Raw genomic sequence first — 17433 nt, 5'->3', positions numbered from 1 at the left:
GCAGCCTCCCTCGGGCTCAGCGCGACCAGTCTGGCTAAGGGAAGGCACCAAGGCCACCGACAGCCACTTACCTCTGCACGGGAAGCAACAGCAGCACTTAGCAAAGAGCCACCCCAAAGAGGGACCTCGGGTGTAAGCCCTGTCGCCGCCCTTCATGTTGCCCCGCCGCCCCAGCGCTCCCGCATGGCACCGGGCGCCAGCCCGGGGTGAGAGCGCGGCGGGAAGGAAACTTCAGCGCCGCCGCCCGAGAGCCGGCTCCCGCCCTCGCTCCCGCCCTCCCCGCTGTGCTCTCCCCGCACCGCGGCCGGCCGCAGCTCTGACTTACTGGGAGCCACTGCCACCTTGGGAAGCGGGGAGGGGCCGGGCGGGGAGGGAGGGCCTAAGGGGCGGAGTTCCAAGGTCCAGCTGTGCGCAGGAGACCTGGCCAGCAGCTGCCAGAGCCTTATGCAACGCTGTCAGTGGCACCAGCGCTGTGGGCACGGGGCAAATGGGTGGAGTTTGAGCCCCTGGCACCAAACAGGTAGGTACTCCTTATGTGCAACTTCCTCCCCTCAAAGGTCACCACAATGGGCGTTGGCTTAAAAAATATAACTAGATGGGGCCAAAGAGGTGAGAGAGAGGCAGACTTAGAATGTCCAAGACTCAGGGATGCCCTTTTCTTCCTCGCAGCCTCACCTGTTCCCTCCCCACAGCCTCCTCTGTATTGAAAACACCGTCCCCAACCCTTTCTTTCCTTCCATGTAATGCTGATTACTAACAATGATAACAGTGCCTCATCTTGATCAGCTCTCCAACTGTACTGACGTGAAAACACTGGGTTTGGAATCATACAACCAACCTTCAAAGCTCAGTTTTGCCACCTGCTAGCTGTTTGACCTTAGGCAAGTCACTTCACCTTTTATCTTCAGTTTCCCCATTAAAAAAAAATGTAAAAGAATTCCTATTTTCCACGGTTGTAGATTTTCTTTTTAAAAGTTTTTTTAATAGTGATAGGGTCTTGCTATGTTGCCCCAGTTAGTCTTGAACTCCTGGGCTCAAGTGATCCTCCTGCCTTAGCCTCCCAAAGCATTAGGATTAGCCACCACATGCAGCCGATGGTAGAATTTAAAAATATCTATGGATATCTCCCAGAGTTGCTGATTTAGTAGGTAGGAGGTGGGGCCCGAGAATTTGCACTGCTACAAGTTCCCAGATGATGCTGATGTTGTCGGTACAGGACCACACTGAGACCTACTTGAGATTCAGACTTTTTCCTTGCCTATTTGGCATCTGTCTCCTTTTCTTTTTGTAACAGCACCTTGACTTGTCTTTGAGGAACCAGTCCTCCTCCCTTCTCAGGCCATGTTTCTGGGTGTGGCTAACATCCTGTTACAGAAGTGAAGTTTAATATTTCCAGGTGAATTAATACCTACAGAAAAACTTCAAACATCTTACTTATGGCGCAAGACTGCCATTCACCATCCCCCCTGCCCAATATGCCCAGTAGACCTATCATTCCTTTACTTATATCCCCATCCCTGTCTTTTAAAGCTTTTTCATGTTTCAAGGTCAAGCTTGCTTTCCACAACCCCCTTGAAGTCCACTTGGGCCACACTAGTGGGGCCTTTCCACGAACCACTGTATTACTCACAGGATGTCTCTCCCATTCCTTTGTGTCCAGCTTTAGGGCAAAGGGCCTGCTGGAAACACACAACACTCATAAAGAGGGCCTATTCGTCAGGAAAAAGGGAAGTTTGTGGGAGGAATGAAAAACAGAAGCTTGATCACCCAGGTAACCAATGCCTTCCTGGAAGAAACACACTCATGGGACAAGGCTTTAAAAGTTACCAGGATTTGGGGCTTCCTTTCCCAGTTGGAACCATGCTTAGATTTATTGCTTTAATTATCTATGTGACAGCCAGGCATGGGTGCTCATGCCTGTAATCCCAGCACTTTGAGAGGCCAAGGCAGATCACTTGAGCCCAGGAGTTCGAGACCAGCCTGAACAACGCAGGGAGGCCCTGTCTCTACAAATAATAAAAATAAATGAATAAATACATAAATGAGCAGGTCTTGGTGGACCATGCCTGTGGTCCCAGTTACTTGGGAGGCTGAGGTGGAAGGATCACTTGAGCCTGGGGATGTCAAGCCTGCAGTGATTCATGATTGTGCTGCTACACTCCAGCCTGGGCAACAGAGTAAGACCCCATCCCCCCCAGCTTACACCCCCCAAAAAAAAAATATGTGCCAAGGCATCTGCCACATGGTTGGGATACCAGTAAATGATCAAAGCATGATCTAATGAGTAACAATAGCTTACATTTATTGAGCATTTATATGCTAAGCAGTTTCCTCCATGTTCTCCATATATTATCTCATTTATCCTCATTTAAAAAACCTTGTAAAGTAGTTTCCTGTTTTACCTTTGAAGAAACTGAATTAATAAACTACGATGAGGCTTTAATGGTTTAATTCTAAAGAGGAACTCTAAAAAGCTTCGCCCCTTTGGAACAGTAGAACATAAAGTCAAAAATCTACCCTCTATTTCTACTACTGCCATCTCCTTGATGGTTTCTCTTGGCAAGGTTTACATAAGAATGTCACTGTCAAGCAGGAAATGAATCTCTGGTGCTCTTTCTAACATATACAAAAACAGAGAAATTACAGTTCAAATTGCTCATGTTGGCTGGGCACAGTGGCTCACGCTTGTAATCCCAGCACTTTGGGAGGCCAAGGTGGGCAGATTGCCTGAGGTCAGGAGTTCAAGACTAGCCTGGCCAACATGGTGAAACCTCATCTCTATTAAAAATACAAAAATTACCTGGGCATAGTGGTGCATGTCTATAATCCCAGTTACGTTGGGGGCTGAGGCAGGAGAATTGCTTGAACCCGGAAGGCGGAGGTTGCAGTGAGCCGAGATCGCACCACTGCACTCCAGCCTGGGCAACAGAGTGACTCTGTCTCAAAAAAAAAAAAAAAAAAAAATTGCTCATGTTGTCTGCACCCAAGATTCCTGATTCACTGACCATCCTGATAATTGGTCAGTCTCATTTTGCCAGGCTGAATTACTGCAGGATCCTTAATCCTCACATAGTTATCCTGGGTTCCAGTTCCGACCCACAGCAACCGGCACTATTATTTAGTTCTCTCTTCCATGTCACCAAAGACAGTACATATTTTGTTTTTCTTGCAAGCCCAGACCAAAAATGTCTGTAAAAAATAACTTTATTTGCTTGTGATCCATAGTATGGTTGCTATGGTCTAAGGCTCAATGTTTGGTTTACCCACCCAATCCATCTCTTTTTACACTTTGGGGGCACTATGATGGGAATTCAAAGATGCTTCAAAATTTCATAGGGAATAACCAGTTTGTTTTTTACTGCAATATTCCCTCTTGGTTTTTGTGTTCAGATAACACTGGATCACTTTTTTGTCACAATTCTTTGCAAGAGACTAATGACATACCATCTTGCAGAAACTGGCTTGAGTTACATGTTTGAGGAAGACCCAACTCTTACTTTAGAAATCAAATACCAGCAGACCGTAAAGTAGTCCACTATAGGCAAAATGGATCCATTGGGCATGTTTCCACTGATACTTTTTTTTTTTTTTTTTTTTTGAGCAGAGTCTCACTCTGTCACCCAGGCTAGAGTGCAGTGGCACGATCTCGGCTCACTGCAACCTCTGCCTCCCGGGTTCAAGCAATTCTGCCTCAGCCTCCGGAGTAGCTGGGAATACAGATGTGTGCCACCACGCGCATCTAATTTTGGGGATTACAGATGTGAGTCACCGTACCCAGCCTCTACTAATTCTTATAACCCAGGAATTCATCCTACTCTCAAAGGCATAAAACCATTAGGAACCTCCTCCTTTCTTAAGTTGGCAAGGTCAATACATTTTTGGCCATCCTGGAGATTCATTCTGGGGTTAGACAGCAATAACCAATAACCCAAGAGTCCCATTGCCATCCTCACTTGCCTTCCAGAATGAGACTAGCCAATGTCTACAACCTAATAAGAAAATCCTTTCCTTTCCTTTCTTTCTTTTTCTTTTTCTTTTTTCTTTTTAATAGAGACAGGGTTTTGCCATGTTCCCTGGGCTGGTCTTGAACTCCTGGGTTCAAGCGATCCGCCCCACCTTGGCCTCCCAAAGTGCTGGGATTACAGGTGTGAGCCACCATACCTGGCCATCAAGGAAATCTTGAACAACATGGGGACACTAACTGTTTGTGGACCTACCCGTTAATTCATCAAATACTTACTGAGTGCCTACTCTGTGTCAGGCTCTGTTCTAGGTACTGGATCTACGTTGGTGAACTAAAACAATTTCAGTCCTTCTGAAGCTAGCTACTAGGACAGACTCATCACGAATGTGAGAGAAAAGTGAATCCACATCAGATATGTGACTAAGTTTATTAGTTGAGGGGTTTAATAGAGGCCTAGATTTTCTAGCCTTTATCCAGCTGTTTTAAGTTAATATTCTCAAAACAATTTAGAAGGGATGGTGGAGGATATAATTTTAAAACATTGGTGCTGATAAGAATCAGAAGGGAAGCATTTAAAAATATGAGGCATTGGTATTTTTTAGGCTCTGGGGTGGAACCAAGTTTGAGATCATTGCTGCCTGAGTCTCCCCTCCCCCACCCCCACACACCCCCTGAGATTTAGATCAATTGACTTTGGGCGCAACTGGGCACAAGGATTTTAAAAGTTCCCCAGGTGTTTGTAATATGCAGCATAGTTTGAAAACCACTGGTGCAGTATGGTGGTTCTCAAACTCGAGTATACATCAGAATCACCTGGAGGGTATGCTAAAACACAGATTATTAGGCTCCACTCCTAGAGTTGCTGATTTAGTAGGTCTGGGGTGGGGCCTGAGAATTTGCATTGCTACAAGTTCCCAGGTGAGGCCGATGTTGTTGGTACAGAAACACACGGAGACCTACTCGAGATTCGGATATTTTCCTTGCCTATTTGGCATCTGTGCCTTCTTCTTTTTGTAACAGCACCTTGACTTGTGTTTGAGGAACCAGCCCTCCTCCCTTCTCAGGCCACGTTTCTGGGTGTGGCTGACATCTTCCCCTTGTCCACCCTCTACTCCAAAGATAAGCCCATGACCTGGGTGTGGCCAGGCAGACACAGGGATTGGTTCAGATTTAGCACATGACTCGAGTTTATGCAATGAGCATAAACCTTGAGATCTTAGCAAGAACATCTGAGAAAACAGCAATCTCTTTCTACAAGATTTCTAAGTTGACGGAATGTCAGCCTAAAGCAGCTGGGGGTATTTTGCTATAACAATGTGGGAAGAAGCTCTCTGAGAATGAAGCCAACACAGGAAAAAGATGAGAGAGAAGAAAAGAGAGGTCCGTTTCTCATGGTATCATTTGAGTAGCTAGAGAGGCTTCTTCCTAAAGCTTTATTCCTAGACTTTACTTGTGCCCGCCCCTCGCTTATACATTCCTTTTTGTGTAAGCCAGTTGAATGTCTATTATTTCAGGGTTTTCACATACCTACCCACCCACTCCCAAAGTTCAGGCTAAAAACTCCTAAGCTATAAGCAATATCTTTAAAGTAGTCTTACTTTTCAACTAGGTGACTGAGTCTCATTTATATTTTTGGCAGACTTTGTCTTCGGTGATACCTGCAGCCTAAGTCCATTTTACATGAATAAAGCTGTCTGCCTACCTATGTGACCACTTTATGTCCCACCCTCATTTCCAACGACAGTGAACCCCAAAGAATTCCTGGTATCAGCCTGCAGATGTAGTGGGCCAGGTGTACCACAATGCTGGGCCTGACCTCAGGCACCAGTGTGACTGCCTCTCCCTCCACATTAACCACAGCCTTCAGTAACACTGGACCAAGACCTCAGGCACCTGTCTCTTCCACCAACAGACATATGTCCATCTTTTTTTTTCCTTTAGGGTTATTCTCTTCAGATGGTCAGGAATAGAATTTTACTAAATCACAATCATTTCCCCACATTTCTTAGCGCTCAGGACAGAAACAGAAGGAATAGCAACCACACCCCAATTCAGGCCTAGAGATTCATGTAAGATCCTTCTTACTGTGACAAGTACTGAGACCTTTTATGGAACATAGGCTCAGTGAGCCGTAAACATGGTTCCTGGTGAGTGCAGAGGCCAGGCCTTGATCTCCTTAACTCCACTGCAACCATTCCCTTGCCCTCCTTTCCCCACAGGGGTGATTCTCACCTGTAGCACTCACCCCCAGGTTGGGATTCTATAAGTTTTTTTTTTTTTTTAGATGGAATCTCACTCTGTCACCCAGGCTGGAGTTCAGGGGCACATCTCGGCTCACTGCAACCTCCGCCTTCCAGGTTCAAGTGATTCTCCTGCCTCAGCCTCCCAAGTACCTGGGACTACAGGCAAACGTCACCATGCCCGGCCAATCTATGGGTTTTATTTTATTTATTTTTTTGAGACGGAGTCTCGCTCTGTCGCCCAGGCTGGAGTGCAGTGGCCAGATCTCAGCTCACTGCAAGCTCCGCCTCCCGGGTTCACGCCATTCTCCTGCCTCAGCCTCCGGAGTAGCTGGGACTACAGGCGCCCGCCACCTCGCCCGGCTAGTTTTTGTATTTTTTTAGTAGAGACGGGGTTTCACCGGGTTAGCCAGGATGGTCTCGATCTCCTGACCTCGTGATCCGCCCGTCTCGGCCTCCCATAGTGCTGGGATTACAGGTTTGAGCCACCGCACCCGGTCTAATCTGTGGGTCTTAAAAGGCTCTGCAGAGGATTTCAATGTGAAGTCATGGCTGAGAACCACTGACTTTGGGGCCCAAGGCCACTCACACTGTGGATGAGTTCCTGCATTGTAGAGTTTAGGAAACACTTGGACACAAATGGTTTTACTTTCTCAGACTCTGACGATCAGTCCCTTGACCCATTCTTCCACTGCCTGCCATGCTCCCTGGTTGCTAACTGCAGGTTCCTTAATTCTTATCTTCCCTGTGTAGATTTCTGATCTATGAACTGCCTGACTGCTGATACCAGGATGGCTAATGAATGTTCCCAAATTACCAAGCCCTGGCCTCCATTTGTGGCTGTGGCCTAAACATCTAAGATGCTTTCTAAGTACTAATCATTTATTCAACAAATAATTGGTCTTAGAACATTTACTGTTTGCAAGTCACCAAGCTAACCTATATTTGGGAGTTTATAAAGAAAATGTAAATTAAATAAGGTCTGTTCCCTGAGAAAAGACAAAGAAGAACAGGGTGAATTCTAGCAGAAGCTGGTTGAATTTGCTGTGGCAGAAAAAAGAAATGGAAACAGCAGTACTGGACATAAGGTAGGTGTTTCTTCTTTATGTGAAAAAGAGGAATTGAGACAATAGTCATCAGTAACCAGAAACACTTCAATTAGAGAAGGTATAATGTGTACATTGCTTCTATATTTAATTTGAACTACAAATATTTTAAACTCCAAATATGTTTTGTTTTGTTTTGTTTTGTTTTGGAGGCAGAGTCTTGCTGTGTCATCCAGGCTGAAGTGAAGTGGTATAATCATAGCTCACTGTATCCTCAAAATCATGGGCTCCCACCTCAGTCTCTCAAGTAGCTGGGACTACAGGCATGCACCACCACACCTGCCTAATTTTTTCGTTTTATAGAGATGGGGTCTCACTACATTGCCCAGGCTGGTCTTGAACTCTTGGCCTCAAGCAATCATCCTACCTTAACCTCCCAAAGTGCTGAGACTATGGGCATGAGCCACTGTGTCCAGCCCAAATTTTTTTTTTTTCAAAAGTGTATAATATCTATGTGGGTAACTATTCCCAGGTAATATGCGTTATTTTAACAGTAATGTGTACAGAAAAAGTGTGCTTGCCAGAATCACGCATAGTAATCTCTTCTTTTTATCTCTGTTTAATGTGGTCTAACCACTGCACCACTGCTGGCCCCATGCGTACCATCATCCACTTGGTGACAGCTCCTGGACTCTAATGACTGAACCATTACTAAGCTTGGCCCATATGTCTTTACCTACTGGCCTTTAAATGTGTTCATCTGCACTTGCCCACCTGACACCTGTTTGCCTCTGTCTAGCTGTCTCACTTATCCTCAAGAGAGGCCCCAGCTCAGCCTGCAGCCACCCTCTTTTTTTTTTTTCCCCCAGGAAGTCCTACTGATCACTCTCTGGTCTGAACCAGGTTCAAGGTAGAGGGGTGGTTCAGGACATACTGATGAAGACTGTGGGATTACACAGAGGACACAGATGTCTCCCCAGAATGGCCAACATTCCTCTTCTGTGAGGACAGAAAGGAAGAGCTACTGGCAACAAGGACAGGTTCCTGGATATCTGTACTGAGCAGCCGCCTGAGCTGGCCTGAGCTCAGGGGCAGATGAGCTATTTATCAAAGTGAAAGATGGCTGCAGCTGGAGTTGCTAAAAACAAACCACTCCAGGTTTTATCCATTTCCAAAAACGTTTACCTCTAAGTAGGTCAAAGTGTTCCCAAAGTAGGGCAGTAAAAGAGTGCCAGTCTATCACTCTGAGTTTCAATTAAAGGTAAACTTATGATTGCTAAGTGTCCACTATGCGGGATGGCATTTTAATTCTGCCAATGCCACCTTCCGTCCTACAGGCACAAATAGCAGCTCCATGTAGATTCATGGGGTACAGTGAAGAGGTTTCTGATGAGTCAAATGGAAAGTGGATTTTGTCTTGATGTAACTCGGGTGAGTTTACTGAGGATTTCCAATAATAGAAAGGATATACATCTGCCAATAATGGAATGTGGATAATGACCTACTCATCCTTCAACCAGTCCAAATAAATGAGAGGTACTTAACCCATACATCCCCAGAGAAGACTTCCTCAGTCAGGACTCCTAGCATCAGAACATGATTCCCCATTCCCATCCTCAGGTCTTCCTGCTAAAGCTTAAGCCAGTTTCCTCTACCGTTCTACATGCTGAGCCGGGTCCTTCACATAAGAACACTGCAGAGGTCCTTGATGCATGATCTGTCCCTCCTTTCTATAAATATTTACTGAGAACTTCTTACATGGCAGCCACTGTTTTAGATGCTGGGGATAGGGCAATGAACATAATAGACAAAATCCCTGTATTTGTAGGGCGGATTTGCAGAGGAATATTAACAAATATATCAGGTAGCGATAAATGCAATGAAGAAAAGTAAAACAGAGGAGGGAGTATACAGTGTGATGGGAGAGGATGGGAGTTAGGGAAGACCTCTCTAATCAGGTGACATTCAAGCAGAAGGAAGTGTGACAGCAAGACATCCAGGTATCTGAGGATCTGGGGTATCTGGCTTGTTCTAAGCAGAGGGAACAAAAGGTCAGGCCCTGAGGTGAGCATATGTGTGGCTTGATTGGTGAATGGCTCAGTGAGGCAGGCTGGTCAGGTGACTGGTAGTCAGAATAACGTCCCCCAAAGATGTCCACATCCTCATCTCCAGAACCTATAAATATGTTACCTTATATGGCAAAAGAGACTTTGCAAATGTGATTCTGTTAGGGACGCTGAGGTAGGGGATTATGCTGGATCATTTTGGTGAGGACAGTGTAATCGTGGGTGTTCTTAAAAGCAGAGAACCTTTCCCACTGTGGCCCAGGGGAAACTACTATGGAAGGAGGATCAGAAAGATGCAACACTGCTAGCTTTGAAGATGGAGAAAGTGTGGTGGCCTCTGGAAGCTGGAAGAGGCAAAGAGGTAAGAAATAGCTTTTCCCTAACAGCCTACAAAAAGGAATGTGGCCCTGATTGCTGAAACTGATTTTACCCCGTGGGGACTCGTGTTGCATTTCCAAACCACAGAACTGTACGATAATAAGTTTGTGTTGTTGTGTGAAGCCACCATGTTCGCGGTAATTTGTTACAGCAGCAACAGGAAATGAATACATAGGAGATGAAGTCAGAGAATAGGCTCCGGAACAGGTTTTGTGGAGCCTCTTTGCAGTCACAGAAAGGACTTCGTTTTACTCGAAGTGAGACAGGAGACACTGGAACATTTTGAGCGGAGAAGGGCCTTCAGCCTGGGCCACCTCCCTGCAGCTGGGGGCAAGCAACGGCAATTATCTATTCAGAACCCTCCTGTGTACAAAGATCAGGAGCCAGACTTCCTGTGGCCTAGAGAGCCATGTGGAAAGTAAGGCAAGTGGGCACAATCTCAGAATCAAGATTCTGGCTGGAGTTAGTGGACATGGGGAGAAAACAAGACAACCCAGTCCTACCACAGGGGCAAAGAAGGGGGCAGGCTGTTCAATAACTGCCTGTAGGGCAGAGGGCTGGTGTTCGGAATGGCAGTTAGTAGTAAAAGGAAAGACTTCTCATGCTTGTTTGCAGGGTTTGGGTTAAGGCTGCAGTTTCACCCCCACATAGATCCTCGGTGAGGAGTTGTTCTCAAGGAGCAAGTGACACAGGGAAGGCGGTGTGGCGGTGAGAGGAGGGTCTGACTGCTCTGTCCTGCCCAGCAGCATCAGAATCCTGTTGCTGAGAGCTCCTAGAGCTTTGGCCTGCAAGGGCTGCTCCTCAAGGCCTTTGAGGTCCTCCCATCTCTGCCCTTCCCTGAGCAGACAGGATGGGCCCATCCCAAGATCGTCCAGACCACTGCCTTGCCTTCTCTTTTCCCCAAGTCACATTCAGTGCATGTCATTCCTGGGTCCCTGTATTCTTCTAGGGGGAAAGTGCTTTCAGCTTAGCTAGCTGTAAGCAAGAAAACTGCACCATCTTTCCTCTGGGGGAACATTCTGTTTGCTAGGGTAACCTCCTCTCCATCATCTTCAGCTTCTTCTCAGAAAGCAGTCAGTGGCGGCCTTTCTTCTCTGGGATCAAATCCTGAGGCTCTCATTTTAGCTCTGAGCTCCATCAGCTGGTTCATGTGGCTCCAAAGGGCATATTCAAGCTTCCCCCTGACTTCCCCTCTGGATGATAAGGGGCATCATCATCATGCAGATGTCACAGATTTATGGTGGGCACCAGCAGGCATGAAAACATACTGTTGAAATTGGCATTTAACATAAGGAAAGTCACAGCAGGCTGGTTACAAAAAGGAAAAATGCAGGATCTCTGCAGAGGGACCCAGAGAGACCAGCTCTTTCCCTGGACACCTGGGTCTTCCTGCTTCAGTTCTACTTGGAGGCAGCACGACACTGAATTGTATTTAGAGAAGGATGTGGCCTGGCCTGACATGTTCCTATTTGAGGCTTTGATTGTAAGCCCTTTCATGTCCTAAATAGTATTAGATGGATGTGGCCACAGGCAGGACATCTCAACCAGAACAAAGTAGGCCTGAGGCAGTTTTCACGAAACTCCTCTCATATACACCCAACACTCACAGCGTCAGCACAACTCCCATCACATGGGTCAGCCCATCTCCATAATGTGGTCCAAATGTTACCTTCAAGTACCACAGAATTAATGACAGAGAATAGCTCATGGAGAGGTGCCAGAGGTGTAAGCCAAGGAAAAACTTGAATTTTCAGCTCAAATATATCAGATATTATCTCAATCCTCTGGGTTAAAGTCAAAAGAAAGTTATGAGAGGAATAAGCCATTATTTCTTGGGAAATCACAGAGCCAGATGGACCTGCTGTTGGTGGACTGTGGAAAGGACCCAGGGTAGGTTAGGAATAGAGACTGAGGAAAGGGAGCCGGTGCAGACAGGAGGTTATGCTGGGGCCTCTGAAAACCTATGGAGATGCAGTGGCTCGCACTTGTAGTCCCAGCTACTTGGGGGTTGCTGAGGCAGAAGGATCACTTGAACCTGGGAGGTCAAGGCTGCAGTGAGCCCTGATCATGCCACTGAACTTCAGCCTGGGCGATAAAGTGAGACCCTGTCTGGGAAAAAAAAAAAGAAAAAAAGAAAACCAATGGAAACTAGAAAGAGAACCCTGACCCCTTGAACAATGCTGGGGATGATTCAGGCTGGAAACACCCTGTACTTAGCCCTATAGAGGTATCAGAACTTAGACAAAGAGCAAGCAGGGAACTTCACATTTTGACCACCTTTGATGAGGCATAACTGGGCTGGAGAGTCTACCTTGTTGGAGTTTAAGTGCTATTAATCAATTTCTCAGATTTTTTTAAAATTAGAATTTTTAGAAATGGAGTCTTGCTCCATTGCCTAGGCTGGAGTACAGTTGTGCAATCATAGCTCACTGCAGCATTGAACTCAAGCCATCCTCTCTCCCATCCCAGGCAGCTAGGACCACAGGTGTGTGATCACATCGGCTTATTTCATAGATTCTAAGTGTCTTATCCAAGGTCATCATCTAGCCAGTGGCCAGGATTCAGACTCAGGTCTTCCACCCCAAGACATTTTTTTGGAGACAGGGTCTCGCTCTGTTTCCCAGGCTGGAGTGCAATGGCTCAATCACAGCTCACTGCAGGCTCGACCTCCTGGGCTCAAGTGATCCTCTTACCTCAACCCTCCAAGTAGCTGGGGCTACAGGCACTCACTACCATGCCTGGCTTTTAAAAAAAATTTTCCTAGAGACAGGGTCTCACTCTGTTGCCCAGGCTGGTCTGGAACTCCTGGGCTCAAGTGGTTCTCCTGCCTCAACCTCTGAAAGTGTTGGAATTACAGACCATCTTTTTATAGTCTACTGCATACTGAGGTAAAGACACAGACAACTTTTGTTTTATCCTAAACAATCAGCCTGTGCACATAATAATAAAACCAACTTCACAGTTTAAAAATCACTTTTACTTAACATTTCCACCCTTGAGTCTCCCAGCAACTCTGTTACATAGGCATTTTTATCTGCTTTCTTTTGCATAAATGTGGTAGCTAAACCCAGGAAGATTAAGTGACTTTCTACTCAAAATAACTGGCTTCTCATTCCATACCCTGTCCTCTTCCCAGCCCATCTGATTCCCTGAGAACCAAATTCTCTTTGTTTTCAAAGATTTGCCAGTACCCTTTTAAGGAAAAAACAGTAGATTACAATACATTAGGTTGGGCCATTTGGAATTGAAATTGCTGACATTCAACCTGTTTTTTTTTTTTTTTTTTTTTTGAGATAGGGTCTTGCTTTGTCACCCAAACCAGAGTGCAGTGGCACAATCTAGGCTCACTGCAACCTCCGCCTCCCTTCCCACTGCAGCCCTTCCCCCACCCCTACCCCCAGCAGCTGGGACCACAGGTGCATGCCAGCATGCCCAGCTAATTTTTTTGTATTTTTGGTAGAGATGGGGTTTCATCATGTTGCCCAGTCTGGTCTAGAACTCCTGAGCTCAAGTGATCCACCTGCCTTGGCCTCCCAAAGTGCTGGGGTTAAAGATGTGAGCCACTGCACCCAGCCTCAACCATTTTTTACTACAAAAAGGGAGATTTCATGCACCCCAAACTAAAACATTGGACCTCAAAATGAAGATATTTATGCTATGCTTATATGCATCAAAAATGGGATACTTTGGCTGGGCGCAGTGGTTCACACCTGTAATCTCAGCACTTTGGAAGGCCAAGGCACACAGATTGCTTGAGCTCAGGAGTTCAAGACCAGCCTGAGCAACGTGGTGAAACCTCATCTCTACAAAAAAATACAAAAATTTAGCTAGGGATGGTGGCGAGAGCCTGTGGTCCCAGCTACTTGCCAATGCACTCCAGCCTTGGCAACAAGGTGAGACCCTATCTCCAAAATAAAAAATAAAAAATAAAATAAACACAGGATACTTTGGTTAATCCCTTTATATTAACAAAGGTAATTACCTGATGCAGAGAGAAAAAAAAAAAACCCACATTTTTAGAAGTGGAAAGGATTCTAGAGGTAATTCAGAAGACATGAATAAAAGGTAATAAAAATGCTACTTTAGAACAAATAGCAATATGAATGACTGTAGGGAATAACTAGGAAAAAAGGCCAGCCTGTAGAGAGTCTCAGAGTGGAAGGCACTTGCCTATAAGCTCTATGCCCAGAGAGGATAACAGATCAGATGTCTGTGAGTGAGAAACCAGGGGATACCCAAAGTTCAAGGGAAAGGATGGACTCTGAAGTTCTCAAATCCAAGGATGTCGGAAAGGACTATTAATCCATAAACACAAACAATCATTTTAAACAAGTCAGGATTATTTAATTTAATTAAAAACATTTTGTTCTGATCTAAGCATTTAATAAAAGGATTTATGGAGAAATTGCTAGCTCTTATCGCTTCAGAAAGAAGTGTTTAACATTTTATCTGCAAATTGTATTACTTCTAGATACAGATCAGAAGGAGAGGGAGAATAAGAATTAGCACTGGTGGATTTACACTGGGGGCTCGGACGGGGGAGAATAGAAGGAGACGTGGGTAGAAAGTATTTGGATTTCACTGCTATATATGAGGAATATTCTAACCCTTAGAATTACACTAAAATCCAACAGGCTTTCTCTAAAAGTAATAAGCTCCCAGTCCCTAGAAGTGCTCAAGTAATGCATAGCCGACCACTTGTCAAGGACATTGTGGAAGGGGTTTCTTGTATTAGGAAAGAGAGTGAGCTAGAACACCTTCCACCTGTTTCTCAATTCTAAGATCCCAGGAGCCAAAAGAAGCCAATGTTCTGGAGTGAAATTAAATCTAATCAAGAACCAGTTTTATCCAGTTATAAAAAGAGAACGTTTCAACTCTAACTTTTTATAATTCTGAAAAATGTCTAGGAGCTCCTTTTAGAATCTCTCCATCTATCTTTAAACACACTTTTCTTCAAAAAGTATCAGTACTCAAATAAATTACAACATTTCTTATTCAAATGCATTATTTTTGGGTTTCAACTATTCTTACCCAACAGTATTAGAATTTTTAAAAACACCGTACCACACCTTTTCATTGCAAACATACTGTAATTTAGCTATGCTAATATAAAGGAAAATGTTGTGGGCTAGTATGGAAACCTGTTCTCACCCTCATTGATCATACTCCCAAGTATACTTTTGCTTCTATGAGGAAGTGAGTTCTGAATCTCAAAGGACTACCTCACATCTAGTCAATTACAGGTACAATCCTATACAAATGAAGAGGATTGAAGGATCGTATTTTGCCTCATGAAAAAAATTGAGGTATATGTTAACAAAGCACCCATACGTTATGTTAACAAAGCACCATCCTGCAATTGAGGATTGTAGGATGAAGTAAATCAGCAAACTGCAATTTATAACATATCACTTCATACCTGAAAGGAAATGTTTAGGGAATATTCATCCTCTAATTATTTTTTAGCCTCCCATAGTGAAGCCATGTTAGGGATTACGCAATAAATGAAAAACCTGAGGGTAAGGCTCCTAATGCAGAATTATACTGAAAAGTAAGAGGTAGAGAGAGACCTTTGGAGGACTCTCCTGGTAGGCAGAGGAGGCTGAACTTTTTGGCATTTTGGCTCCTGGCGGCAGAAAGTGCAGGGAACTTCCATCCTGCAGACAATCTGTTGAACAGGCTGGGCCAGCACCAGAGGTTGGCAGGCCGCTATCAGAGCTGGACTAAACTCAGCCTGCTGTCCAGAGTGCTCCTTGGAGTCATTCTGCCCCAGCTGAGGACATCAGAATCTTATTAGTTGGCAAAGCACCCACAGGACAAAATCTGTCCCTGACTGCTGCCACTCCTCCTAGAGAGTGGGGCATTTGGGGCCAGAGATGAGAGGGAGAGTGGAAAGGTGGGTATGTGTAACTATAATGGGGTTGATGCTCTTTAGATTCAGCTAGACTGGCTAACAAAGGGAGCCAAGTCAGATGGGAGAATAAACTAAAGTGCCTGTCTCAAGGCTTTCAGACTTGGGAGGGTGTAGAACACAGTGGTAAAGTGAGACCTTGGGAAATGGACAGGCATGCGTTCAAATTTAGGCCCACTGCTTGTCAGCTATGTGACTTTCAGCATGTTACCTAATCTCTTTAAGACTCAGTGTCTTTATCTGAGGGATGAGGAAAATATTATTGTTATTAGCATTAAAGCAACCCAGAACCTGGCCCATGGTAAAGCTCAATAAGTGTTAAGTATTTTTGTGAGTTGGTGACACACTTAACACAAGTGGACAGTATCAAACTTGCCCAGCATTCTCAGGCTGTTGGTGGTAATTGCCTTCAGAGCCCAAGTTTTCTCCATGGTTCTCCACCACCTTCCACAGCATGGGGAAGCTGTTCCTGAGGCCAGGTAGGTGGTAACAGTAGAAATCATCAGGAGGCCCCCAGGGAGAGGACTCCTCATGAACAAGCCAGGGGTGCCATGGGCCACTGCCCCTCTCCTCTAGAGCATCTGCTTCTGAGGCTCACGGGGGAAGCCTTGGGCTTGGTTTCATAAGCGGAGAGGTATTTCCTTACAGCTTCTCCAGACCCTCAGCCCCAGCCAGGGAAGAAAGTGCACAGGAAAAGGAACACAGGTGTCCTGTACAGCCAGGTACAGAAGAACCTAGATTGGTTTTTGGAGCCTGGGGCAGAAGTACCCAGGACCAATACTTTTTAAAAAGCCATTCTTGCCATTTTTAAGCGTACAGTTCAGTGGCATTCGGTCCATTCATATTGTCATGCAACCATCATCACCATCTGTCTCCAGAACAGTTTTCATCTTGCAAAACTGGAACTCTGTACCCAATAGGCACTAATTCCCCATTCCCTCCAGCCCCTGGCAATCATCATTCTTTCTACAGCTAAAAAGTTGACTACTCAAGGTATTTCATTTAAATGGAATCATATAGTATTTGTCCTTTTGTGTCTGGCTTATTTCACTTATCCTAATGTCCTCAAGGTTCATTCATGTTGTGGCATGTGTTAGAATTTCCTAACTTTCTAAGGCTGAATAGTATCCCATTGTATGTATATATTCCATTCACCTGTTGCTGGACACTGGGGTTGCTTTCACCTTTTGACTATTGTGAATAATGCTATGAGCATGGGTGTACAAATTTCTGTTTGTGTCCTTGCTTTCAATTCTATTGGATATATACTCAGATGTTGGATTGCTAGAATGATATGATATGATAACCTTATTTTTACTTTTTTGAGGAATCCCATACTGTTTTGCATGGCAGCTGTACCATTTTGCATTCCCACCAGCAGCGTACAAGGGTTCCAATTTCTCCACATCCTCATCAACACCTGTTATTTTCTGTGTGTGCACATTTTAAACAGTAGCCATCCTTTGCAGTGGCAAGTCATTGTTTTTTTATTTTTCTGGCAATAATTAGTGATGTTGAATATCTTTTCATGTACTTATTCATCACTGGTATATCTTCCTGGGAGAAATTTCTGTTTAAGTCTTTTGCCCATTTTTAAATGTAGTTTTTTGTTGTTGTTGTTGTTGTTGTTGAGTTGCAGAAGTTCTTTATATAATCTGGATATTAACCCTCAACCCTTCTAATACATCTTTAAGTATCCCCTAAGCTTGACACCCTGGGCATGCCGAGTCCACAAAGCAGTGGTTCTCAACCCTAAGGGAACATCAGAATCACTAAGTTTGTTCTTCATTTTTTTTTCCCCGAGATAGGGTCTCGCTCTTTTGCCCAG

At 44.9% G+C, this 17433-nt stretch overlaps 1 protein-coding gene across 21 annotated transcripts in view; it reads right to left on the bottom strand.

Annotated features, from left to right (window-relative positions):
- The window catches only part of KALRN (kalirin RhoGEF kinase), a 690448-nt gene that overhangs the window by 136923 nt on the left and 536092 nt on the right, over positions 1-17433 (bottom strand). For 2 of the 21 annotated variants that reach the window (XM_031662385.1, XM_031662392.1), the window contains exon 1: positions 72-336. The exons of 16 other annotated variants lie outside the window; for them this stretch is intronic. In XM_031662385.1, the coding sequence (XP_031518245.1) occupies positions 72-156 (85 nt within the window). In that variant the 5' untranslated portion in view covers positions 157-336. Of the gene's footprint in view, positions 1-71; positions 337-17433 lie in introns of those variants that run through there. 3 more of the 21 variants (XM_031662396.1, XM_031662381.1, XM_031662400.1) reach the window with 3 other exon arrangements.

Source organism: Papio anubis, chromosome 2 (assembly GCF_008728515.1).
Source record: "Papio anubis isolate 15944 chromosome 2, Panubis1.0, whole genome shotgun sequence".
NCBI classification, from domain to species: domain Eukaryota; kingdom Metazoa; phylum Chordata; class Mammalia; order Primates; family Cercopithecidae; genus Papio; species Papio anubis.
This window is presented reverse-complemented; position numbering and strand designations above follow the sequence as displayed.